The following is a 26,428-nucleotide window of genomic DNA, read 5'->3' on the forward strand; positions in this document are numbered from 1 at the left end:
CTAAATCAATGTTGTTGTTTTTTTTAATTGCATCGTGTATATAAGCTATTGATGACTTGCTTTGCCTCTAAACACAAGCAACTAATCTTCGTTGTTAGTTCTAAAATGACATCAGGTGGAATTTAACGCTACATTACTTGGTCTCAAAAACTAACCGCTATGATTTGCATCGGATGCATTCGAGGGTAAGACCAGTTTGATTGTATGTCCATCATCGACTGATTGCCACACAAACAATTAACTGATAGACCCGCTGCTGTGTTGTATTATTCCTTGTAACTGTTGCATACCAACTTGCATGAAGACACTTTTGTATAGCTTGAAATCTATCGGAGACGAATAAAAGGCGCATCAACTGGCACATTTGTGTATCCCATTGCCCCCTGAAGATGGACATGCTTTATGATCCTTACTTAAAATTTGATCTCTTTGATTGAAGAGAAATCCCCTAACAGCGAAGCCTAGCTCCTGGACAGTAAACTTTAGTTTTGTGTTTAGTCTTATTGGTTGTATGTACCTGACTATTAAAATGTAGTCTCTCTATCCTTCTTTTCGAAACTACTTGCCCCAGTAAGTTTCAAGGGAATGCGATCACTTTTATATAGAAATAAGAGAAGTGGAGTATGTCTCCGAAAGTCATTCTAATATCCCACTTGCCAACGTACTTATCCCGTAAATATCAAGCTGATCTGGGAGATATGCAAACCTTCCTTTTGGAAAGTTAATGGATATAGAGGGGTTTCGGGGGGGGGGGGTGGCTTACTGGCCCTTCTATTCCTTCAATTTTGAATATTGAGAATTATCGAATGATTCCGTCTTAAACAAGGTGCACCATTCCCAAATTTGTACAAAAAGTGTGTGTGTGTGTGTGTGTATAAAGGGGATGGACTGTTTGTGAACCCGTTCTGTGGTTCAAGACATGTAAATTGAAAACAATTAAGGTTTTTCAAGTTAAAAAAGCTTGAACGTGACTACTTTTATATTAAATGGCTAAATATGAAAAAGCTGCAGGGTGTTGGAAGGGGAAGAGGGGCAACTCTGTGCTTCCAAAAATATAATGTTGAAAATTATTTTATTGTTAAGTTATAAATAATTTTTTGAAAATTATTTCGTTAGAAATTATTATTTGTAGGCCATGACACAATTGTTTCATTGCTATGAGATTAAATTTTAGGATTTTAAGGAGGCGACATAGACATTGTACATCAGCGAATACTTCCATCCTGTTTTCTTCCAACTACAATATTGACAGGGATTTTTCAAAAAAATGGCTTTTGAAAGTAATGATCACATTACTACTCATAATATAGGCTATCGTGTTATCTATAGATTGCATAAATGTATACGTTACTTCAATAATTTCCCTGAGCATCGAAATTAACAATCCACACACCCAATTTTAGATAGCTTCAATTTAGATGGGCATCTAGATCAAAGGTCTGACTGGTATCCAAGTACCAACTTTAGTTTTACCAAGAACGTACCAGTTCAGATACCTCACTCCATCTCTCCCCCTCCCTTCCCAAATTGACGCCACTAGCTGAAAAAAGTTCTAAGCAGGCGGAAGAAAATATTTGGAAATCATTAATGTTAAAGTATCATAAGGCTGAAAGCTTTGGCTCTTCTTAAATTTTAAATTTAAGACTATGCTGAAGCTGGCCCAAGGAGGTGGGGAATTGCGACTTTCCCAGCCTTGGAAGACTGAAAATACCTACAAAGTCCACATTTCGGCATAGAAAAATTCGTTGGCCTATAACATCCTTATCAAAAATTTTCAAGCATCATGATTCATAGTAAATGTCTGCAAAATGGGAAGGTGCCCAAGATCAAAGTATAATTAAAACCTAGATGTATTTTTAATTATATTCGAGTATTTTCTTAGTCTCATCGTTAGTTTTTTACGAATGGAAATTCTTGCCTGACTCTCTGTCGGGCCGTTTTTTATTTTTAAGCTCTCATAAATTAGCTATTTCTGACTAATTGTTATGCACATTGAAGTTTTTTTTATGTTTTCTCATGTCAATTTCAAATTCCTAGTATATTTTAAAGTTCTAATTTTTAACTGGATTAATTTAGGCTTGTAAAATGAAATTTCAACCGTACGTCTTTTCATTGGTTTTAGTAGTAATAATAGCTGTAGTAAAACTATTGGGACAAACATGAATTCAAATTCGTATAAGGTATCACAACAAGAAAAATAAGAAAAGCCCTCCTTGTGTTTTTACATCTGATTTCAACACCTGTAAGCTTGTGACGCTCGTTTAAATGTGGGCCAGGCAACTAGACCTTTTACCTGAATTTCCTTTGCAACTCAGTCTCAAAGAACTTGACCTAAATTAAATTTCTAGTTCTACTTTTATTCTTCAATAAAATTGTAACAGAAAGCAATGGAACGCCTCAGTCAATTATGGAAAATAAACAGGACAAACATTCTTGAGATCCAAATAACGGGTAATAAATACGGTGACTAAATAACCCCAAGCACATTTCAATGAAGTCCTAGAGTACGTTTGGGGGTTCATGGAGTTTATATGACTATAGCTGAACTATTTTCAACCTCAAAGGGTTACTCTGAAAGTTTTATTTTAACATTTTATTATAGTGATAAAGAAGCTAACTTTTGATGTTTGGACCTTATCACAACCACAGTCGACTTAACTGTTGTCAAGTTAACCAACGTAATTCAGGGTCAGAAAGCACTCCTAAATTAACGTAGCTTGATATGTTTCCACCTTGAGCTTAAATCATAGTTATAATAATTCCTTAGCCAGGATTCACCCCTACCGAAAATACGCTTATATTAGTAACCTTTTGATAAGTAGAGGCTGCTTTGTTGTGTAAATTTTGACTAAAAAAAAAAAAAAAATATTTTGGCAGCTGTGAATTAATATTTTTAATTCAATTAGCTCGAAGACATTCGTAATAAATTGCTTCCTGCATTACCACCCACCTCCCCAAAAAGAATAAAATGAACCATTCCAAATTCCAATAGTTTCCCTGTTTATGTTATTTGTTTCATATACTTTATTTACTCTCCTCCCCCCCTGTTTTATCAATTAGTTTAACCCTGTATAATTTATGCTGGTTTTATTTATTATTTTAGTCTTTTGATATTTTGAATTTTTATCTATCATTTTGCTACCAATCTTATGTTTTTTTTCCTTTGCTCATTTTTATGTTTTGATTGTGAAGTGTGAATTTGGTCTATATGGGCTTGTGATAGCCATTTTCAGATTAAATTTTGTCTGCAGATGTAACCTTAGTTAATCATTTGATTTAACCATTAGGTGCTAGTGAGTTGCTACTGATGGTGAATTTGAGTCAAATAATTTTCTGTGGTTATTTTTCTTTTATTGCAAAAACGGAAACTAGGAACAGCATTTAAAAAAAAGAAGAAAATCTGATTTTTCTTTCTGTGTATACGGACTTGACAGTTGAGGAAATAGCTTTACAGGCTTTTTGTCCCTAGACAATATGAATTAGATAGAATTCCTTGTAAAGCACGGAATTGTTTGATTTGTATAGATAATATTTGGAGGGAAATATTAAATTATTCGACATACTATTTTAATTTTTATAATAATGTTCTTGTGAGCTTCGCGTTCAGAAAGACTTGGTATAGAACTGGTGAGGGTTAGAAAGCCACAGTATTTTAACGACAAAAACCGTATATACAAAGAAAAATTATTATGTAAAAAAACAAATCAATTTAAAAATAACATATTCAAATCACAATATGCTTCGACCATTTTTTAACGAGTACTTTGTACTGAAAAAGAAGACGTAGAAAAATCAACTGAAGCAATACTAATTATATAAAATAAGACAAAACTTGTTTAAAAAAAAAGGTAGTACATGTGCATTTCGCAATTTAAAATTAGTGACAAATATAAACTTAAACTTCACAGTACATAAATAAAAAATACTTTGTGCATCCAAATCAAGCAGTTCAATTCAAACGTGTAAATAAAGAACATTCACATGTAGTTGGATAAGACTGGCTTTGAAGATTGGGATAAAAATATATAATTGTAGTTTGAGTATTCGGAATGCACTTTCAAAAGACTAGCATTGCTAAAAAGAGAAATTAACAAAATTGGCAGTGAAACTTGGTGCACTAGTAAAAAATTGAGCACTGGTAAAAATATTTAGTTTAACACGCACTTTCTAGTCTTTCCCTTTTTCTACGATACATTTCATACTCCTGGCGAATTGCTTTTACACGGTCTTCAACCGTGATCTCGTCATCAGGAGATTGCTGTCTTTGAAGTCTCTCCCACCGACTATCACTGCCTTCGCCAGAACTTGGTGTGGAATCAAACTCATAGTGATGGTCCACGCTTATGTCAAGTGCGCCAACAGATTCTTGATTATAAAAGTCTGTTTTCTTTGGGGGGAGGGGTGGAGGCGGTTTTAATGGTAGGGGTGGAGGAATGTTTGCATAATGATGATCATGTACACTAAAAGTGCGTGATACTTTTGCTCTTACTCTAGGAACTGGTTTTAGTCGTGTTGAATCTGACGAAGATTGTAATACAGATTGCGATCCTGAGCTACTACTTTGGTTCTGTTGAGAAGTATTCTTACTTTCAAACCCTGAGGAGCTAGATATACTCTCTTGCTGAGGAGGGCGAGGTGGGATTTGACTACTACCTCGTCCACTGGAAATGCTGGTAATGCTATTTCCCCTTTGAACAGGCGATATAACTAGATAAGGTGGTGAGCTTGTTGCAAGTGGCCTCTGTTCAGTATGCTGCAACAACGGATATGTCTCTTCCTTAGCTTTTGGCGATGCAACTTTTTGACGAGGAGTACCAGGAGGTGATATGTATGGAAATAGTCTTCTGTTTCCTGGAGGAGGCAGTGTTTGTGGCTGCATGATCCTTTTTTCATGAATTTGAGAAAATGTCTGAGGTTTGGGTACATTGATTCTAATATTTACGTCCCCTGTAAAAGAACCTGCCGCCATAGTTGGAGACGAAATCCTAGAAAGATTTCTCCCCTGTGATCCGGAAGAAATAGAGTAAATACTTGGGCTTCTTAAGGAGCGTTCGTCAGCTGACCTAACGTCCTTAACATGGACGGGTGGGGACCTTTTGTGAGATCCAGATGAAGAAGAGTACAAACTGGGACTGACAGGATCTTGACCTTCTCTGGACATGGGCTCAACATATGGAGGACTAGAAAAATTATCTGCAATACGGCCTTGTCTGTTAAGCACCTCTTTCTGCTGAGATCCAGAAAAATTGGAGCAAGACGCAGGGCTCCTTGGGTGTTCAAAAATACGAAATTCTGAAGGATATGTGTTTGTTGCGTGTTGCCAAGTTGTAACAGGCTCAGAAACTAATAAAGACTTGCCTACATCTGTGTCTCTTTTGAACGGATCTAGTGTCCGACGAGGTCTTACAGCGGGGACAGCTGTCTGAGTAGATCTAAACCGAGAATGGGGTGACTCATTCATGATACGCAAAGGGTTTACTGCTGGTCTATCAATACGGTATAGAGGGGTATCAAGGGGCACTGGACTTGTCAATTGTTTTCTTAAAGTTATTGGTCTATTTGACAAACCTTCAGAAAGCGGTGACAACGATGGAAGCTCTGTCCTGGTTATTTCACCACTTGTGGGAGTAGCATCAGAAGTTAGGATAGTGCTAGGGAAAGACCTCTCAACGCTACTAGGTACAGCAACTGAGCTAAGGTCATCTACAAACCGACCTACAGTTGGCCCAGGGGAGCTTGAACGAATTGATCGCAGGGTCTGTGCCCCAGGTGTATAGTACGTAGAAGGATCATAAATTGTTGAAATAGTAGGTAATGGTTTTGCAGGTGTTCGCAGAAACGCCTGATTTTGTTCCCGGTTCGTTTGAGATAATTCGCGTCGCAAGATAGGTTTTTGTGGACTAACTCTATCTCGTCCTACCCTATAGAAACCACTTTCAATAATTGGAGAATCTGGATATCCTTGGTAAATATTTTTTCTTGGGTAAAATGTTCTTGGGGTATTGACATAATCATGACGAGTAAGTGGTGGTACTTCTGTTATCAACCACGGTGGAAGATCCCCAATTCTCCGCCTTTTGGCAGGAGATGCATCTACACTCTCAAGCACAAAACGGCCGTCAGCACTACGGGAAATATAACCAGGGGGCTGAGTATATTCAGCGTACACATGGTATTTAGGTTTTTGTCTGTAACGTAAACGCTGTCTATCACTTTGAACTGAGTACGGGGAGGGTCGCCTTATTCTGATCCACTCCGATTCATCAGATTGTTCTTTTATAGCACTTGGTTCAGACTCACCCTCACTAGATGAATCGCTGCTAAAATGTAAACAGTCTTTGAAAATTACACTATTCACTGATTGGCTTAATTCCTCTATTCCCATCATAAAGGACAATCGGCTTGATCCTCCTCTGAAAGGAAAAAGGAGGAATAAATTTTGTTTCTAAGTAGAACTGAAAGTACAAATCATAGCTGAATATTATATGTACTAACATGCGTAAGAATCTTATTACAAGTAGGAAAATCTGATCTATTGAGCTTTAAGAAAAAATACTCTTCTCGTAAAACACTTAATGAACCAAATTTTTACCGATTGATAGGAACAAAAAGAGAGGAAAGATAATGGACACGCTAGATACAATGAGAAGTTTTACAAAAAAATAAATTAGATTATGTTCAGGCTTAAGTCTCAGTTTAATGTTTTTAGTTTGAATGTTAGGACACTCACAGGCCTAATGGTTTTCAGTGACCATGGGGAAATTTCAGCCCTCTCCCCTTAATATGCAGATGGGCCTATCTTTCACGAAATACTCTACGGATATTGATTATCTAAATAGTTTTCCAGCAGGTGCTGTGGCCATGGCAAAGCGTACCTCCTTGCTCTTCTCCCTAGCTACGTCGTTGAGTCCACTTAGATCCACACCGTTATTAAAAAAAAAACTGTAATAAAAAGATTTATCAATTTATTTCCTTATAAATCCTGGTTTTTTATTCTTGGATGTATTTATCTTTTTCACACCTTGCATATTTATCTTTACTATTCTTTTGTTACAGCCCTGGAAAGTAGGATTGAACCACACTTTCCTAGTTTATAGCGTCAGTCAAATGAGTACTTAACAATATCCCCAGGCAATTCCTTGAAAATAATTTAGACTAGCAAACGTTCCTCAAATTTCAAGGTACCCATGTTTCATAGCTATACTTGACCTCCATCATTATCATGACTTCCAAAACTACGACTATCTATAATAGGTAATTTTTCCCATGGAATTGCACATTTTTCAAATTTCGAATAAAATTTTAACGGAAAATAGATGAGAGGTAAGAATGACTTTCAGAGTACTAACCGTCGCTTTTCCTTCTTCTAATTGTTGCATGAAAGAAAAATAGACTATTAAAACCAATGTTTTTATGACGCTGCATCAGTCAATGAACAGATTTCGTTATGCATCTTCTTTATGCCACCGGGGCAAAAGAAAACATTCTCTAACCTCCAAAAGAAGAAGAATTATATATATCATTTACTTTTCAAATATTTGGAAGTTGTAAAATGTATCTTCCACTATTAGACTCCCCAGCTGAACGGAAATTTAGCACCTCCCCAAGTGACATCTCTCTTAACTACCGTAGTGATTTTTAATCACGTAAGATGTCCACTGCTTACACTTCTTTGAAAAAGGCGATTTTCAATACTATAGCTGCAACTTGAATCAAAAAGACAAGATATTTATATCATTGAAACTAATTACAGTTTTGTACTTGGATAAGTCAGAATTAATATGTTGCTTAACTTTTTCTTAGAGAATGATCTATACTCGTATAAAAATAGGAAAATATGTTTTATAATATGTTTACTCAGCCTTTTTTAATGTTTTCTCAGCCTTTCCAGCGTAGTCTTCAATCTAAAATACATACAACGAAAATTTTGAAAATATAATTAGGTAGAGGAATAAAGTCCAAACACCACGTATGTTCTTATTGTATAATAATATAAACATATTTAAATAGTCAACCTCTACCCTCAGCCAAACAGAAAGCTCGAATTCACCATACCATTTTCTGCACTACAAAAAGTATAAATAATAGTGTAAAAACATATATATATATATATATATATATATATATATATATATATATATATATATATATATATATATATATATATATATATATATATATATATATATATATATATATATATATATATATATATATATATTTATAAATATAAAGTGTAACAATAGATGTGCAACAACTTATTTATATGAATTTATATTATTTACCATAGTTAATGAATGTTTATTACAATGCATTTATCGGAATATTGTTATATTATCTTCTTACATTTGTTCTACAAGTCTGTTCTCTTGGTCCACTGAAAACGGCATGTATATTGTTTAATAAAATATTGGAAACTTGTACAGGGAATTAAAATTTTAAGGTCATTTTTCATCCTCAAGATCAAATAATTAGGACAGAAAAATACACAATATGTTTGTTTTCCGCTAGTTGTATTGCGTATCAAACAGTTCGTGGTAACGAACGTGGTAACGTTCGTGATAACAAACGTGGTAAGGAGCGACCCGGCTCAAAAGTAACCAAAATTCTAAAAAATGGAATTTTGATACCAAGAGTTACATAAAAAAATCGCATTTTAATGCTGATTTTAAATATGTAAGTTTCATCAATATTAGTCTTACCGATCAAAAGTTATGAGCCTGAGAAAATTTGCCTCATTTTAGAAAATAGGGGGAAAACATCCCCTAAAAGTAATAGAATCTTAGCGAAAATCACACCATCAGATTCAGCGTATCAGAAAACCTTATTGTAGAAGTTTCAAGCTCCTGTCTACAAAAATGTGGAATTTCGCGTTTTTTGCCAGAAGACAAATCACGGATGCGTGTTTATTTGTTTTTTAATTTTTTTCCCCAAGGGTGATCGTATCGACCAAGTGGTCCTAGAATGTCGCAAGAGGGCTCATTCTAACGGAAATGAAAAGCTCTAGTGCCCTTTTTAAGTGACCAAAAAAATTGGAGGGCACCTAGGCCCCCTCCCACGCTCATATTTTCCCCGAAGTCACCGGATCAAAATTTTGAGATAGCCATTGTGTTCAGCATAGTTGAAAACCATAATAAATATGTCTTTGGGGATGACTTACTCCCCCGCAGTCCCCGTGGGAGGGGCTGCGAATTACAAACTTTGACCTGTGTTTACATATAGTAATGGTTACTGGGAAGTTTATAGACGTTTTCAGGGGGATTTTTTTGGTTTGGGAGGAAGAGTTGAGGGGGGGGCTTACGTGGGAGAATCTTTCCATGGAGGAACTTCTCATGGGGGAAGAGAATTTCAATGAAGGGGCGCAGAATTTTCTAGCATTATTTTAAACAAAATAAAAAAAAAATTTGAAAAGTTTTTTTTTGAACTGAAAGTGAGGAGCAGCATTAAAATTTGAGACGAGCAGAAATTATTACGCATATGAGGGGTTTACCTCCTCGTAATACCTCGCTCTTTACGCTAAAGTATTTTTAGTAATTTCAACTATTTATTCTACGGCCTTTGTGATTCAGGGGTCATTCTTAAGGAATTGAGACAAAATTTAAGCTTTAGTGTAAAGAGCGAGGTATCAACGAGGGGTGAATTCTCTCAAATACGCAATAAAAACATACGAATATAGAAGTTCGTTACGTAAGTTAATTCGTAAGTCACGTACTATTTTTTACTAATGAAAACGTTCGTAAAAAATTAAAAGTTCTAGTTGCCTTTTAAGTAATCAAAAAATTGGAGGGCAACTAGGCTTCCTCCCTCGCTGCTTTTTTCTCAAAATCTTCCGATTAAAACAATGAGAAAGTCATTTAGCCAAAAAAAATTAATATGCTAATTTCGTTTTAATTATTTATGTGCGGAGAGCCAAGATCAAAACATGCATTAATTCAAAAACGTCCAGAAATTAAATAAAAAAACAAGTTTTTTAAATGAAAGTAAGGAGCAACATTAAAACTTGAAACGAACAGAAATTACTCCGTATATGAAAGGGGCTTTTCCTCCTCAATACCCCGCTCTTTACGCTAAGGTTTTTTACTGTTTTAAAAAGTTCAGTTAAGAGAAAGAGTCAAACTTTAGTGTAAAGAGAGAGGCTTTGAGGAGGAAAAGCCCCTTTCATATACGGAGTAATTTCTGTTCGTTTTAAGTTTTAATGTTGCTTCTTAATTTCATTTAAAAAACTTGTCTTTTTTTAATTTTTTAATTGCAGTGAGGCGCTAGTTTTTAGAATTATACAGATATTAATTATTCTAAAAGGCCCGTAATGAATCTTCATTATAATCGTTTTTCTGTGCAAATACTAATTGAAATATTTCGATCGTTTTGATACATATATGATCAGCTTGATTATTTTGTTCTAATTAAATTAAATATCAAATTTTTACAATGAAAGTATCAGATAATTATTTTATTAAACTGTTGTAATTAAATCATTATTGTATAAATCATTACAAATTACTATAATTACAATTATATCATAAAAATAATTTAATTGTTTCCAATATTAAACTCAAAAAGACAAGATCTCCAATTGATCCAATTAAGAATTGGCTTGATTTATCATGTATTTTTTTTTTTTTTAGTTCAAGTTCTATTTATTTTCATAAAATAACAATAACAAAAAACAATAGCCCAAAGGGCTCAATGGCCCGTTATAGGCACCACTCTTCCTCAAATTTGAAATCTATTAACAAGCATGTCTCACATACAGATTTTTAGCCTTCATCCCTTCACCTTTTGCTTTCAAAATATGTGCAGGGTCGAGTCCTGGCTCTGTTGAACTGAAAGTCGCTTCGTCAGAATTTTTACATAAATCGATCAAATAAAGAAATACATAAGTTTACCTTCCCTGGGATTTTAATGGACCAATAACATCATTAGATGTTCTGATGATGTTAATTGATAAGATGTTAATAGGTAAGAGATCACTAGAAAATGGTTAAAGATGTGCCTACCAAATGTGTGTGTGTGGGGGGGGGGAGGTCAGTCACCCCCTATGGTTGAAGCTTCACCAGATTAGTCGCCGAAATAGGTAATGGTGTTCGGGTTCTTAGTATTTCTTCGCATTAAATTTACAAAAAGTTCGACAGAACAGGCTTTAACTCGAAGATACGACTAAGTGCTGTAGCATGCAAATTTCAAAGAAACATAGAAAGAAAGACATAACCCTTCCCATGCGGACAGAGTAGCTACTCTTACTTAATTTGTATTTGGAGAAGTGGTATTTCCTGGTATCTCACAAGTCCTAAAATTAAACTATTAAGAATGAAAAAAGAATGGTAAAAAATATAGAAAAAACTTTCAAAGATGGAGACCGATAGAGTAGAATATGATGGTTTACAGAAGTTAAATTGGGTGAGCACAGAAAGGGAGACAGACATTGAAATAAATTAAGAAAACCATGACTAAGATCTTTTTTTAATGTTTCTAAATCTAGTATATTTATTGACCCTTAGGTATTGTGATTCCTAGAACTATCATGTTGTACATATATAACAAAATTGACTTCATTTAAACAGTCATTAAAAAATTTTCTGTTGTTTCATTTATCCAACAGTTCGTGGTAACGAACTGTAGTAAGGAGCGACCCGGCTCAATAGTAACCAAAACTCTAAAACATTGAATTTTGATATCAATAGCTACATCAAAAGAATCGCATTTTAATGCTGATTTTAAATATATAAGTTTCATCAAGTTTAGTCTTACCCATCAAAAGTTACGAGCCTGAGAAAATTTGCCTTATTTAGGAAAATAGGGGGAAACACCCCCTAAAAGTCGTAGGATCTTAACAAAAATGACACCATCAGATTCAGCGTATCAGAGAACCCTACTGTAGAAGTTTCAAGCTCCTATCTACAAAAATGTGGAATTTTGTATTTTTTGCCAGAAGACAAATCACGGGTGCGTGTTTATTTGTTTTTTGTTGTTTTTTTTCCCCAGGGGTCATCGTATCGACCAAGTGGTCCTGGAATGTCGCAAGAGGGCTCATTCTAATGGAAATGAAAAGTTCTAGTGCCCTTTTTAAGAGACCAAAAAAATTGGAGGGCATCTAGGCCCCCTCCCACGCTCATTTTTTCCCAAAGTCAACGGATCAAAATTTTGAGATAGCCATTTTGTTCAGCATAGCCAAAAACCATAATAACTATGTCTTTAGGGATGACTTACTCCCCCACAATCCCTGGGGGAGGGGCTGCAAGTTACAAACTTTGACCAGTGTTTACATATAGTAATGCTTATTGGGAAGTGTACAGACGTTTTCAGGGGGATTTTATTTTGTTTGGGGGTGGGGCTGAGGAGAGGGGCTATGTTGGAGGATCTTTCCTTGGAGGAATCTGTCATGTGGGAAGAAAAATTCAATGACAAGGGCGCAGGATTCTCTAGCATTACTATAAGAAAACAATGAAACATAAACATGAAAACGTTTTTTCAAATGAAAGGAAGAAGTAGCATTGAAACTTAAAACGAACAGAGATTATTACGCATATGAGGGGTTCTAAAAATACTTTAGCATAAAGAGCGAGGTATTTAGGAAGGAAATAAACGTTCATTTCTGAACGTTTTTGAATCAATGCATGTTTTGATTTTAGCTCTCCGAGAAAAAATGAGCGGGGGAGGAAGCCTAGTTGCCCTCTGATTTTTTGGTTAATTAAAAAGGCAACTAGAACTTTTAATTTTTTACGAATCTTTTTATTAGTAAAAGATTTACGTAACTTATAAATTAGCTTACGTAAAGAACTTTTGTATTCTCATGTTTTTATTACATATATGAGGGGGTTCGCCCCCTCGTCAGTACCTCGCTCTTTACACTAAAGCTTAAATTTTGTCCCAATTCATTAAGAATGACCCCTGAATCACAAAAGCCGTAGAATAAATAGTTGAAATTACTAAAAATACTTTAGCGTAAAGAACGAAGTATTAGAAGGAAGTGAGCCCCTCATATGGGTAATAATTTCTGTCTGTTTTAAGTTTCAATGCTGTTCCTTACTTCCAGCTGAAAAAACTTTTTCATATTTATTTTTTAATTGTTTTTTTTAAATAATGCTAGTAAATCCTCTCCCTTCATGGAAATTTTCTTCTCCCACGACAAATTCTCGATGGAAAGTTCCCCAGCATATCCCCCTCTTCTCAACCCCTCCCCCCAACCAAAAAAATCCTCCTGAAAACGCCTGTACACTTCCCAATAACCATTACTATATGTAAGCACTGGTCAAAGTTAGTAACTTGTCGCCCCTCCCACGGGGACTGTGGGGGAGTAAGTCGTCCCCAAAGACATAGTTATAAGGTTTTTCGACTACACTGAATAAAATGGCTAGCTCAGAATTTTGATCCGTTGACTTTGTGAAAATAATTAGAGGGTAGGGGGCCTAGGTGCCCTCCAATTTTTTGGACTAGAAATTTTCATTTCCGTTAGAATGAGCCCTCTTGCAACATTCTAGGACAACTGGGTCGATACGATCACCCCTGAAAAAAAAAAAAAAAAAAAAAAAAAAAAAAAAAAAAAAAAAAAAAAAAAAAAACACGCATCCGTGATCTGCCTTCTGGCAAAAAATGCAATACAAATTTTTGTAGATAGGAGCTTGAAACTTCTACAGCAGGGTTCTCTGATACGCTGAATCTGATGGTGTGATTTTCGTTAAGATTCTATGACTTTTAGGTCTAAAATAACGCAAATTTTCTCAGGCTCGTAACTTTTGATGGGTAAGACTAAACTTGATGAAACTTATATATTTAAAATCAGCATTAAAATTCGATTCTTTTGATGTAGCTATTGGTATCAAAATTCCATTTTTTAGACTTTTGGTTACTATTGAGCCGGGTCGCTCCTCACTACAGTTCGTTACCACGAACTGTTTGATGATACCAATGCTCCGAAAAGGACTGCATAATCCAAAAAACCTAAACTATTAAAAGAGCAATTGCGACGTTATAATCACACACGTGATTGGTCATATTAGTGAAGTCTGATGGCCCGAGATACTGACATTATTATGCGAAGATAATTGGGAAAAAGCCCATAAAATCGGCTTCTTACCAACTAAGAGACTTCCAAAATGGACCTTACTTCTAGCTGATATACATATATTCGGTTTTTTGTTGCTTTTTATATACTATTTGTCTATAAGTATAATAATCTTTTGGAGCTCATTTTGTATGGTACTAGGATAGGTTTGGGTCGTGCAGAGCTTTCCTTTAGTCTGGCTTTCTTCTTCAACGTGTTATTGATGCTTTACATTCTTTTAGATGACCGAACCGATTCTTAAAAATGATTCTTATAAAATTAATATTGTAATTACTAAACCAAAAAGGCCGTAATCATTCAGTGATACAGGAATTTTACTTCGTTCAATTCTCATCTATGCTCTTCCCACAAGAAATTTGAAACTTTGTTTTCACTTCCGTGAATAATTTGAAAAATAGAGATTTGCATTTAGGTCTTGTTTAGGACAATACGTAATAATTTGCCATTATCATGCCAGATAGGAGTCGTTTTAGTAATTTATTTTATCATTTTCTCCCCCAACTCAAAACATATGAATGTGTTCAGCTATAATATGATTTTTACAGATTTTTCTTATTTAAATTCCCGAAAAGCCATCTGTAATATAATATAAGTTATATAACATAACGAAAGTTATAATATAAAAAAAAATTTATGATATAAAAAATGAAGTTATAATATGAAAATTACATTATTGTTATATTATCTATAACATAACAATAATATAATATAATAATACAGTATAATTAGTTTTCAAACACAGAGTTTTACAATTTTCTACCCATCCTCGAATAAAAACTTGGTATGACATAGAATCTGGCAGTTAAATTTCAATGTCGGTATGCAAAAGCAATCCAAAGCGCTGAGCAAAGAACGTGAGTAATTTATAAGAATGGAAAATGACATTAATGTCGACAGAAACAGTAAAGCTATCTGGTGTGTGGCATTTCTTAGTTTGTTTTTCAGTGTAATAGTAAAGTAAAATTATTGTAATTTCGAAGATAAGCGCAGCAATAAGTCTCTCATATCAGTTTATGAAAAAAAACACAGTTATGAAGCTTGAAAAAATGCCAAAAAAACACTAAATTCAAGTTAGTTTTAGTATTGATGACTTTAGACACTAGCACATATTTCCACTTATACAAGTAAACTATACTCTTTGGTACTAATTCAAAAATTTATTTTTGAAGCATATTCCTACTATAAACCATTCATCTGATATATAGAACTCAGGTTTAGTCATATTTAATCTTTTAGAAAGACTTTAAGTAACTTGGTATTTATGTTTTAAATATCTATTTTCATTATATTGCATTATCTAGATATGCACAATAACTAGGTGAAAATTCTCAAAAATCCAGTTGATATTTGTTTTTGCTACAAAAGCATACTCTGTTTAACCTATTTAATTCAAAATAAGAATTTAATTGTAAAATATACTTTAGACTATCTTTTCAAATTAGGGGCAAACCTTATGATATGATGTCTTTTTATATTAGTTTTTTAGCTGATATTTCCATGCAAAAACTCCTATGCGACGCCACATAAGAGCAACCAGCTCTTGAGAAATTTAATTGTTTTATGACAATAGTATGCGTGATTGTTTTCTTTTCTTATGTTTTTCCATGCATTTCTTGAGAATTGACCTGATATTTTGTAACTTTTTGTAAATATGAACAAGAAAGAATTTATTTCGCTATATTTATATTTGTGTGCAAGTAAAAACAAAGATGGTGCAAACCTTTTTGAAGGAATGGGTTTGGCTTGGCTCCCATTTCTTGCTTCAGTTATTCGACATGCTACCATGTTATAGGCTAGAAAAAAAATTGCATAGAATAATCATTTGTTAATACGAGTAGACAAAACAAATGGTTGACAACCGCAGCTGTAATAATAAATATTCCTAAGGATTGAGACCGTCTATTTCAGCAAAATGTAATTTGGATACACAAATTTCTGATGGTGTAATATCCCCCCCCCTCATTTTTTTTATTTTTTGGGTCGAGCTAGAGTATAACAGGCTAAAACATAAATGAAAAAGATTTATATGAAATAGATGTTAGAACAAAGATACTAGAAAATGAGAATGCTAAAAACGAAAAAGAGGCTACAGCATAAATGAAAAAGCACCAAAAAGACTTTTTAAATTCTATAGTCTATGATGACAAAATTTCATCTTCACTAAGTTTGTCGCAAATGCTTCTCTATGCTCTAGACAAACACCCTTGCCATCTATCTTGACTGCAAAAGTGGTCCTCGATTAAGCCATGCCTTCTCTAGGCGTCCATAATTTGTATTGCTCTAGAATTTAATAGCAACGGAACAGTCATTGAAGCACAATTTGTTATTGGTAGGTTTTACAAGGAAATAGCCTATCTTACAGAAGTTCATACACACACAAGAAGTTAAGAGGCTCTTAGCAATTTCTTTGAACTCTTGCCTACCCCCTTTTTTCTAATACTTTATTTTCATATTAAAAATAAGAAAATTGAACTTTTAAGCATCTAAAAAGAATGCCCCATCTCCCCTCTTTTGGTAGCCCTACGTACATATTCACGCCAACAATTTCTTCTTCAAACTTTGTTGTCTTGACTTTTGTAAAAAAAACCTTGTTTATTAATTTTTTTTCAAGAGACAATTTATTTTCAAAAGTCACAGTAAAAACCAGGAAATAAATGCTTGATAAAAACTCCAGGTTATGGATTCCAATAGTCCACGACATGTTGCCGCCTAAAAGCAATATCGTACCCATGAAGCCTCTAGGAACCGCTTCCCACCCCTAATAGCTATCATGTCTCGTTACTTTTGTTGGAATATAATTCCAAAATATTCCCCATCTCGCACTCCTGTGTGCATATCTGCCTAAAATATTTGAGTTTTGTGAAACACTGGTTTTTATTAGTAATTCCATTAAACTAATTAAACGAACTACCACGTGGACTAACCACGGGGGAAGATCATTACCTCAAGGAAAGAATTACCACACTCAACACCACTTTAGCGATAGATTGTGAATTTCCACAATTCTAAAGGTTTGAATTTAATTAAAATACTTTCGAAAACGCAAAAATGAGCCTCAATTTGATCCTAAATTTACTCCTTGGACTATCAGGTATGGCACTGTCAAAGCGGCCTGGGTTACCTAGCGGCCTGGGTCATTTAATGATTGTCAGGTCTTGATTGTCTGTCAACAAAAAGTCAGTATCTTTTAAATGCAGTATTTTATGGTAAGAAGAATTATCGGCCTGTGTGGTTTTCTATAAAAAAAAGCTAAGAAAACGTGTCCTCTATTTCCCTTTTGCTATATTCAAGTGTATTTAACAACTTTTTGGTAACCTTATTTGGCTCTAAGCTCTGTGCCAGTTGGATAACACGAGCACGGCACTATGCTTAGATGTTTCATGAAGATTTAGTTATCTGAAAATGAAAATACCTTTTTCCTGTTTTCTTCTTCTTCTTTTATTGCAAATTTTCACCGTACAGACACTAAGGATAATGGCAACAATGAAAAACAAAATCCCTCCCACGATGCCTGCAGTAACGGCCTTATCTTTCATTTGCTGAGGAACTTGAAATCGTATTATTTCACTTGTTGCTTGGTTTGTCAATGTGTGCGCGTTCACCCGGAAATGATAAGATTTTCCGTGCATTAAATTCTTCACTGAAAAAAAAAATGTATGTTCACGCATAGTTTATGTAGAAGATATTTCCACAGAGGTGTGGGGAAAACTTTAATCCTCACTGCCTTCTACTCTTTCTTTATTGACAGGAAGATCTTTAGCCATATCCAATTCCTTACTGAGAGAGAAGCCCCAATATAACCTTCAAGGATAAAAGGACTTAAACCAAGTAAGTCATAGTTTAAAATAAATCGGACTTTAAAATAAGAAAAAATTGAGAAGAAAAACAATACGATGCGTGAAAATTAAAATTAGGAACATACTCTCTGGAAAGACAAAGTCACAGGCGGCGGAGGTTTAATCCTCTCCAAAGCTTAGTTTTTACCCACAATTTTATCTGAAAAGCAATAAAAGTCAAATATTTTGAGTATCTTTGGTAAGCAAGGTAACACCAATAGATACTCAGTTAGGTTTTATAGTTAATTTGCATTTTTATGTTTTAATGTTTGTAGCATTTTTGAAGAGAGTGATAGCTCATATTTGCTATACCATAGGCTTGTTTTTGTTTGATATCACAAAAATATACTCTGTCTAATACACAAAAAAGTCAAAAGAAATATCTTCGATGTTGCTCCTTAAGCAATGAAATCGAAAGCATTTGTTGCATTGAGAAAATTCCTTATTGGATATATAGAGATAGTAAATATGTATAGAAAGCTACCACTTTCAAGTTTTCGTTAGCTGTCATAGACAGTCGATTATGTCTTTTCTGACACCAAGGTTTTTAGTGACCGAGGTAATTTCTATCCATAAAACTAGATTACTTTCAATCAGCGATGCCATTTTTCTCCAGAAAAGGACCAAAAATCTAATAAGCCCCCTCCCCCTCATCGAGTTTTTATGTACATATTCTCTATTTATAGCTAAGAATAAAAATCTTTTCGGCCTCAAAGATGAAATGAACAGAAATCCTAACCTGAAATAAGAAATTTTTCCGTATTTTTAGGTTTACAAATCAAATCACAGGGGATCCGTATGTCTACCTCCCAGTTGAGCATATAAAACTGCAAACCATCCGGCACGTAATCTCTATGTTTAGCTGTGGCAATTCAAAGTCCTTGTCTGAAGATTGGCTCCGCCTATACTTTTTCGTCCCCTTCCCCAGCCTAGATTTTAAAAATTTTCTGTCTTGAAACTTTTATTGAAAAATACATTTTGAGGTTTACATTGAAAAAAAATAGGATTACCCCCCCCCCCTCTACTGTATTTTCATGAATTGATGCTTATGGTGATGGACTAATTTCTTAAGTTCAGAAGGTACTTGCCAAAGTGACAAATCGGTCTCCCAGCACTACCGGGAAGTCAAAATTTCTTTCTAAAAAAAGCAAAAAAAAGTAAAAAAAAAGCAAAAAATGCTTTTTTTCACTTTTTTGAATCAATCAGTTTTTGGTAACAAACTGTAAGGAAGGAGTGACTCCGCTTAAATAGTAACGATAAACTCTAAAAAATAGAATTTTGACAGTAAAAGATTTATTTGCCTCTCACTCAGACTATTTGTCTTGGCTTTATCTCCAATTAGCCATGGCTTGATGGCAACTTGATTTTAATTAGCCAAATAATCGGCTTTTATGGTGATTCTAAATAAATAAGAATCATTAAGTTTAATGTTAACTTTCAAAACCCACTAGAAAATTTGCCCGATTTTTGAAAAAGAGGGGAAAATCCCCTGGGTGATAATATGGAGCCAACGGTCCTAGAAGACCAGGAGAGGGCTTATTTGAATGGAAATTAAAACTTGTAGTACCCTAGTTAAATGACCAAAAAGATTGGAGGGCAACGAGGCCCTCTCTTGCACCTTTTTTACCCTTAAGTCGTCGCATCAAAATTTTTAGATAGCCATTTTGTTCAGCATAGTTGTCCAATAAATATGCCTTTGGAAATTATGTGGACCCTCCCCCCCCAGTCCCCGAGGAATGGACTGCAAGTTATGAAATTTACACATTGTTTACATATAGTTGCCTATTTGTTATTGGGAAGTATGTAGACGTTTTTCAGATGGGGGAGGGTTTCTTTGGGGGGTATTTTCCACGGGCAAAATATATTGTTGGGGGGTTCTGGGGATGAACTTTCAAGGGGAAATTTTACAAAGGGAGAATTTCATAAAATTCATGAACGAAATTCGTTTCATTTATCTTACTTTCTCTTTGGTGACTTAATTTTACACGGGGAGACGGTCTGAAAGAACTTTCAGGCGAAAATTTTCAACAGGGTCAGAATCTTTTGGGGGATTTTGCTGTGGAGGGGGGTGTATTCTATAGAGGAAATTATCCACCGGAGAGTTATCACAAGGATAAACTTTCCGCGGGAGAAACTTTCCCTTGGGAGGGGGAGGGGTAGGTACGGTAAAAACGTTCCACATAGAGGGTATTTCTGGTAGAATTCAAAAACCGCTCTTTTTTAATGAAAGTATGCTAAGGAGATTTTTGTCAGGCGGAACCATCCACAAGAAATTTTTAGGGAGGAATTTGTAGCAAGGATGGCGGTGTCCAGGGGTGATTTCCAGAGGGATTGAGCATTTTGCGCGGGAGGAATGTTTTTGGGGTAGGGATTATTTTCCATGGAGAGGGAAGTGGATTTCCCGGCATTAACCGAAAAAAGATCAGAAATTAAGTAAGGACCAATGTTAAGACTTGAAACGAAAAGAAATTTTCCCTGCATGAAAGCGGCTGCCTCCTCTTAAATACCCTGCTCTTTACGCCAAAGTTTGATCTTTTGCCAAAATTATTTAAAAACGATTTATGAAATACAAGGCCCGTTCAGTTAGAATCGAAAGCTGTTTTTTCTAAATACTGAAAAACTTTAGCGTAAAGAGCATGGTATTGAGGAGGGGGTAGCAACTTCCATACACGGAATAATTTATGTTCCTTTTAACGTTGCTCCTTGCTTTCAGTTGAAAAAACTTGTTTTGTTTTTTTAATCTAATAGACACAAGGATTTGCCGAAGCACAACAATCATCTTACGTCAAAAATTTGGCATAGATTAAAGGAACCCAAATGCAGGTAGCACTTGTAACAACCTAAACCGTTGTAAAAACTGAGCACTGTTTCTAATATACTGTTACTAAGCGACTTGCAGTGCAAAATATTGTTTCTTCTAATATTGTGTCTTCTTCTGTTACAATGACGATATGACAGACTCTCAAACGTCGACTAGACCTCGGTATTTTGTAACAGTTTATTTTTTGGTGATTTAGCAAAAGAATAGAAGTTTAGAGCTATATGCAGCAATAATAGCTTTTTAGAAAGTCCAAGCATAAAGTATGTTAAAAAGTAAGCCGGCGGGGTTTTTAGATAAAATAGGAAATTCGTAAATAAGCAGCTATTATTAATAGAATTGAACATACCAAAAAAGGAAGTTTCGCTTGGCATTATTTCCGTCTTGCTCAGCCGTTTCCAGGTGGTGTCTACCTGGTAATCAACCGTATAGTAAGCCACTGCTGCTGCATCTTCTTTTGGTGCAATCCATTTTAAAATATAACCACCCTGAACTACGCTGATAGTTAAGTTGTGAGGTGGATTAGGTTTGGGGCCTAAAAAAAGAATCATTTTAGTGTTAATGTTAAAGAGGCCTACATCCTCCTCTTTATTTGGGCCACATGTTGGTTTCCCTGCTTTGTGAAGCGATATGTTAGAAGTATTTTACCGGAGAGTATGGGATTGGCAGAAACATTTTACAAGATTAAAAATAGGTTGAAATTTACCTTCTGGGAAGCTAATAATGGTTTGGATTAGATTTTTTTTTTAATTCTAAAACTGGAATTCCCGAGCTTTGTATTTTAAGGAAAAAGTAGATTTATTTTTCTTTACAAATAGAAGAACCCAGAAACAACCATCACTGACAACCCAATTGGTCTTCCTGACAGTTTTAGAGGGATGTTATGAATGTTGTTTTTGTTAATAAATTTGTTTTCAGCTTCAAAACGTTGACAAAACAAGGATCTACATATATTTTGATAAAAACAAGACCGTTCATATGGTTAAACGAGACAACGAAAATTTGGTGAACTTTTGAAAAACTTTCGACTTCGCTGAGTTTAAGATAATTATAAAAAAAACTTCATCTTTAGTAGGAACGATTTTTATGTCGTCTTGGCATAATAATTTGTCATTGTTTACTTTATTGTTTTATTATTTCTGGATTATTGCTATTAACTTTTTGCCACCCTTTGTTAGCGAGGGCTGAAAGCCCAAGCAAGTAGAGAGATACGACAAAACCAGATGATAATGCCCTGAGGTTGAACCCTCCTTATGTTGTTCTAGATGGTAAAAATGTGTGATCCATGTAATATATTAAGGAAGAACTCCAGTCTCAACACATTTTAAACCTAGATCAGTCATTTTACTCCAAAACTTTATACGTTAACTCTTCTTTTTCATCAAAGGGTGTTGTACGTTTATTAACAGTAATACACATACGAACAATGGAACTCCCTTTACATTTTCGGTGAATTGACACCAAGATTGTGTTGTAGGGAGTCAACCTTTAATATAAGCCTAGTTATTGGGTAGATTTAATTTTCATACGTCGTTTTATTGAATTCCTGAAAACCCTTGTTAGATTCTCTGCGCTTTATTCTCTAAATTGTCACAGAATGATTCGTTCTGTTTTGTGTGTTCACTCAATCAGTTCAGTGACATTATTTGGAAGGGGACATGTGCTCCTCTATATTTCGAAAAGTACCTTTTTCGGATGTATTTTTATTCAGGAATGCCCTTTTTATGTATTTTCATATAATTTTTTTTAATTAACGCTACTGTGAGTTTCTTCCTCTATGGTTTGAAGATAAATAAAAACATTCAAAATATTTTCTATGCGTAAGTGGATATTTCGCTGATCAGCCTCTGGGTACCAGGAAGGGTTCATTGGTGTAAGCAAGAGTATCTTCTAAGTGGGGTCGAAAGGACGGCTCTGATTTATAATCTCATGTCAGAGCTTTCATATTCTATTCTTAGAAAGAATTTGCCAATTAACAATATACAAATGCATGAGTAAAATACGGAATTTTACAGAGTTTAGTAAAAAAAAAGTTATTCTATTACTATAGCCATTGACACATTGGTAACGACACACGAAATTGTGGATTTTTTTTTAGAAAAAATTAAGGTGCAAAAAAAGGGATTTTTTAAGAACAGGAAGGGGGAGGGGTTCTATTTTTTTTAATGGAGATATAAAAATATTTGTGGCTTTTCATCATCCATGCTAGGAGGTTAAATTGTTTGTGATTGCTTTTTGTCATTTTCAATTTGTTTTTTAATTGGAAAAAATTAATTAAAAAAACAAAAGAGTAATTAAATAAAATTTTATTGTAAAAAATGTAACCCTTCTTTCTCACTTTAAGCCATGGATCGTACAATATAGTTTTAGGGGGCGATATTTTAGCAATTTTGGCGATTTATAGGGTACACTATTTTACTCATTAGAAAAAGAACATAAAGCACAAGTAAATCATCAGTTTGATGCATCTAACTTGGTTATTAGTATTACTGGATCGATTGATGACCTATGAGAAATTACCATATTTTTCCTCTTATCATTCGCGTTAATTCAAAACGTCTCCTATTATGCAAATGCAAGCGTTGTTTTACTAGTAAGCTTAAACTTAAATTTTTCGCATGCTGACCAATGGTCTGCGTGACGCATGTACCGACCTCCTGATTCAGTGCCTTCAGGCGGGAGTGCAATGCGTAGTTGGGGGGAAATCGTCTGACGCATCCCGTGTTTTCCCCCCAGATTTCTCCAGGTACCCATTTAGAGCTGGATCGACTCTGAGCTTACAGATTCGCAGCACTGACCCCCGTTCCAAGCAAAATAATCGGCGACACCAGGACTCGAACCCCTGAATTTACTAATAGAGTAATTAGAGTTGTAACGTCTTAAAAGCATAGTTTAAAAATCTCTTGGGCTATTTATCTTTAAATCCGAAAATTCCTTTAGAAATGACTACAGACCGAAATTTTTCGGGTAAAAGCAGCTACTTAGTGCAAGCTCATATGAAGTCTATTCGATAAGCGTAATAAAGAGAAAAAAAACGAAATAAAAGAAACATGAATTAAGACAAACCTGAACGAATATTTAACTTAGGATAATACTCCATGCCAAAAGGGTCTTTGGGCAGCGTCACAACAGAATAATCTCTGATTTCTATAAGAAAAGGAAAAACAATCATGCAAAATAAAAAAGACAATAAAAGTTGTAACTATAATAAAACAAGAAGATTAACTTATTCGTGCATAAAAAAGGAACGCCATTTCAGAAAATAAAACAAAACTGGCCAATAAGCAAAAATTATCTTGTTAACTCCATGTTTTAAGCTTATTCGGACTTGTTTTGAAAAAGAAGAGAAATTTATAATCAGTCCGATCACCTCCCATTCACCTCCCTTTGCAATTTGCCTCCTTTCATATAAAGTCCTTTGGGCTCCATTTGAAATGAAAGGAGGTGAATACATTTATAAGCGAGATCGATAAGCAGTTGTACAAAAAGCAAAAATCACAGATTTTGGGACATAAATTCCAAGAAAAGCTTCAGTTTTTCCTGGTTGCAGTAGTCGCTGTAACAAACTAACGGATGAATCTCACTCGCTCTATCCGACATTTAAAAAATAATGCGTTTTTAAATAGATTTTAAAATGCATAAGAATCGTCATTTGACACTGATTCTAGAACGGTAATTATTAACCATGTTAAAGTAAAGTAATGACAAAAAAATACGTTTATGGGAGTTTCTGAAAAGTGTTTGAAAACCCTAAAAAACAGTGGTACCTCGGATCAAAAGCATATAATTGCTATTACCATGGTCGAAAACCCTAAACTGGAGGTTCCCCAAGAAGGAAAATTCTTGAGGGATTTACCAAGAAGGACGGTCCAAGCGCATGTGTGTTTCTTAGTTTGCGTATTTCTGTTTCCCTTATTTAACACCAAAGATATATTGAACCAGTAGTGAAGAGAAAAGGGAGTAGATCATTTCGCCGGAAATTCAAAGTTTTAGCATTCTTTTTAACGAACGAAATGTATTGTTCCACAGGAAAATCCCGATTCTGCCATCTTGTGTCGCAAACTAATAATTTTGGTCTGGGCATAAAGATGACCTTTGTTTCACAGTTCGTAGTATTATTTTTTTCTTCTTTTTATCTTCTTTTTGTTGCATTGTCTTTTCATAGTAGACATTTCATTAAAGTTTTACCTACTTTTAAACAAGATTGAGTAAATGAATAAACAATAAGAAGCGAGGAGGATAGCTTTAAAATAATCCACTTACCTTATCCCAAGCAAGTTAATAAATACCAAGAGTAACTCACTGAATTAATCTACTAAGAACCATCGTGTTTCCAATAAGCCAGACGTTTTCCTTGTCTACCTTCACAGTATAACATAAATTTGAGAGTAGGGTTATTAGAAATGATACGACAAGTTTTACAGCCACGATTTGTGAACCCTCTGTGCATCCTAAAGAGATTTCCAACCCCCATTTTCTATCAAGCTTACTTAACCATATTTCACTCCTTTTACTGAAAGCAACATAATACAGAAGACAAGGAAGCAGAAACACATTTCTAAAAAAGACTATGAAGGGGGGAGGTACATTGGCATGCTTAATCGGTTTAGAGCGACGCTATACTGCTACTAGGGTTCCTTTCAGGCTCATCAGCCATTCCTCTTGTATATGACCCTGGAGGATCAGACTCTTAATAAGAGAGTCTAAGAACATAAATAGGAAAATGTATAGAGGACAAAAACTATAGAAAAATATTTTTACAAAGAATCCTCCTTAAAGTACCAAGGACACCAAAATTGAAATGTGATTTTTTGAATTAGTTTGTGAAAACTTACACAACCAAATGCGCATTGAAATATTAAGAAGACACGGGTACTCAGTTTTTAATACAAAAGATTTTCGACCCAGGGGCGCTGAGTTTAATATAAAGGGCGTGTGTTAAAAATCAGCAGAAAATGAGCGAAAAAATATATCCCCATGTAGATCTAGAAAGTGTGGCTTTCCTGATTGCTGCAACAAATGACAGACCCTGCCATTAAATGTCAGTAAACTAGATAAAAAAAAAAGTAAACTAGGAATAAAATAGAGACTGAATGAGTAAAACTGTGCAAGAATATAACCATAAGATCTCATTCCCAAATAGAATCTGAAAGGAAATGCATATGTCATTGAACAGTAAAATTCTTAGCTATGCAGTAATACGTTTATTTTTAAAATTCTTCAAGAGTAATTGCTTCAAATTATTAGTTAATTGATTTAACTATAGAAGAATATTTTTAGAAAGACCAATTAGGCTATCCTAGGTTGTTTTATTTTCTCTTTGATTGACATATAAGTAGAATTCTCTATTCTTTTGATTCAAATCACAACACTTTTCTTACTTAACTTTGACACATTCTCACTACTCTATATTTGTTCAATAGCAAGGGGTTGTACCGCCCGACTGATTAGCAGAATGCTTGCCCCTGTGATGGACGTAAAATGGCGGTACAAGCATTAAGTTTTGCGTAAAAAGAAAAAGTTTTCGCTTGTTTCTCACCTTCTTTTAGTGTTGCACTAAAAGAGAGAATTTACACAGCGAGAAAAATTTTAATAGTTGTATAAAAACCACAATAAAAATTGGAGAAAATTTGGTTTTCAGGAATGAATCGACCTCAGATAGAGGGAAACACATGTTTTTATTTTGACGTCTTTGGTACTTTAAAAAGTGGA

At 34.6% G+C, this 26,428-nt stretch overlaps 1 protein-coding gene across 13 annotated transcripts in view; it reads right to left on the reverse strand.

The window, feature by feature from the left end:
• Positions 1 to 2,336: 2,336 nt before the first annotated feature.
• The window catches only part of LOC136029401 (protein turtle homolog B-like), a 327,014-nt gene continuing 302,922 nt past the window's right edge, over positions 2,337 to 26,428 (reverse strand). For 9 of the 13 annotated variants that reach the window (XM_065707755.1, XM_065707762.1, XM_065707756.1 and 6 more), the window contains 5 exons: positions 23,783 to 23,863; positions 21,066 to 21,251; positions 17,475 to 17,702; positions 15,783 to 15,855; positions 2,337 to 6,413 (listed from right to left, as the gene is read on the reverse strand). In XM_065707755.1, the coding sequence (XP_065563827.1) occupies positions 4,154 to 6,413; positions 15,783 to 15,855; positions 17,475 to 17,702; positions 21,066 to 21,251; positions 23,783 to 23,863 (2,828 nt within the window). In that variant the 3' untranslated portion in view covers positions 2,337 to 4,153. The remainder of the gene's footprint in view (positions 6,414 to 15,782; positions 15,856 to 17,474; positions 17,703 to 21,065; positions 21,252 to 23,782; positions 23,864 to 26,428) is intronic. The other 4 variants (XM_065707760.1, XM_065707765.1, XM_065707766.1 and 1 more) reach the window with 1 other exon arrangement.

Source organism: Artemia franciscana, chromosome 7, assembly GCF_032884065.1.
Source record: "Artemia franciscana chromosome 7, ASM3288406v1, whole genome shotgun sequence".
In the NCBI taxonomy this organism is placed as follows: Eukaryota; Metazoa; Arthropoda; class Branchiopoda; order Anostraca; family Artemiidae; genus Artemia; species Artemia franciscana.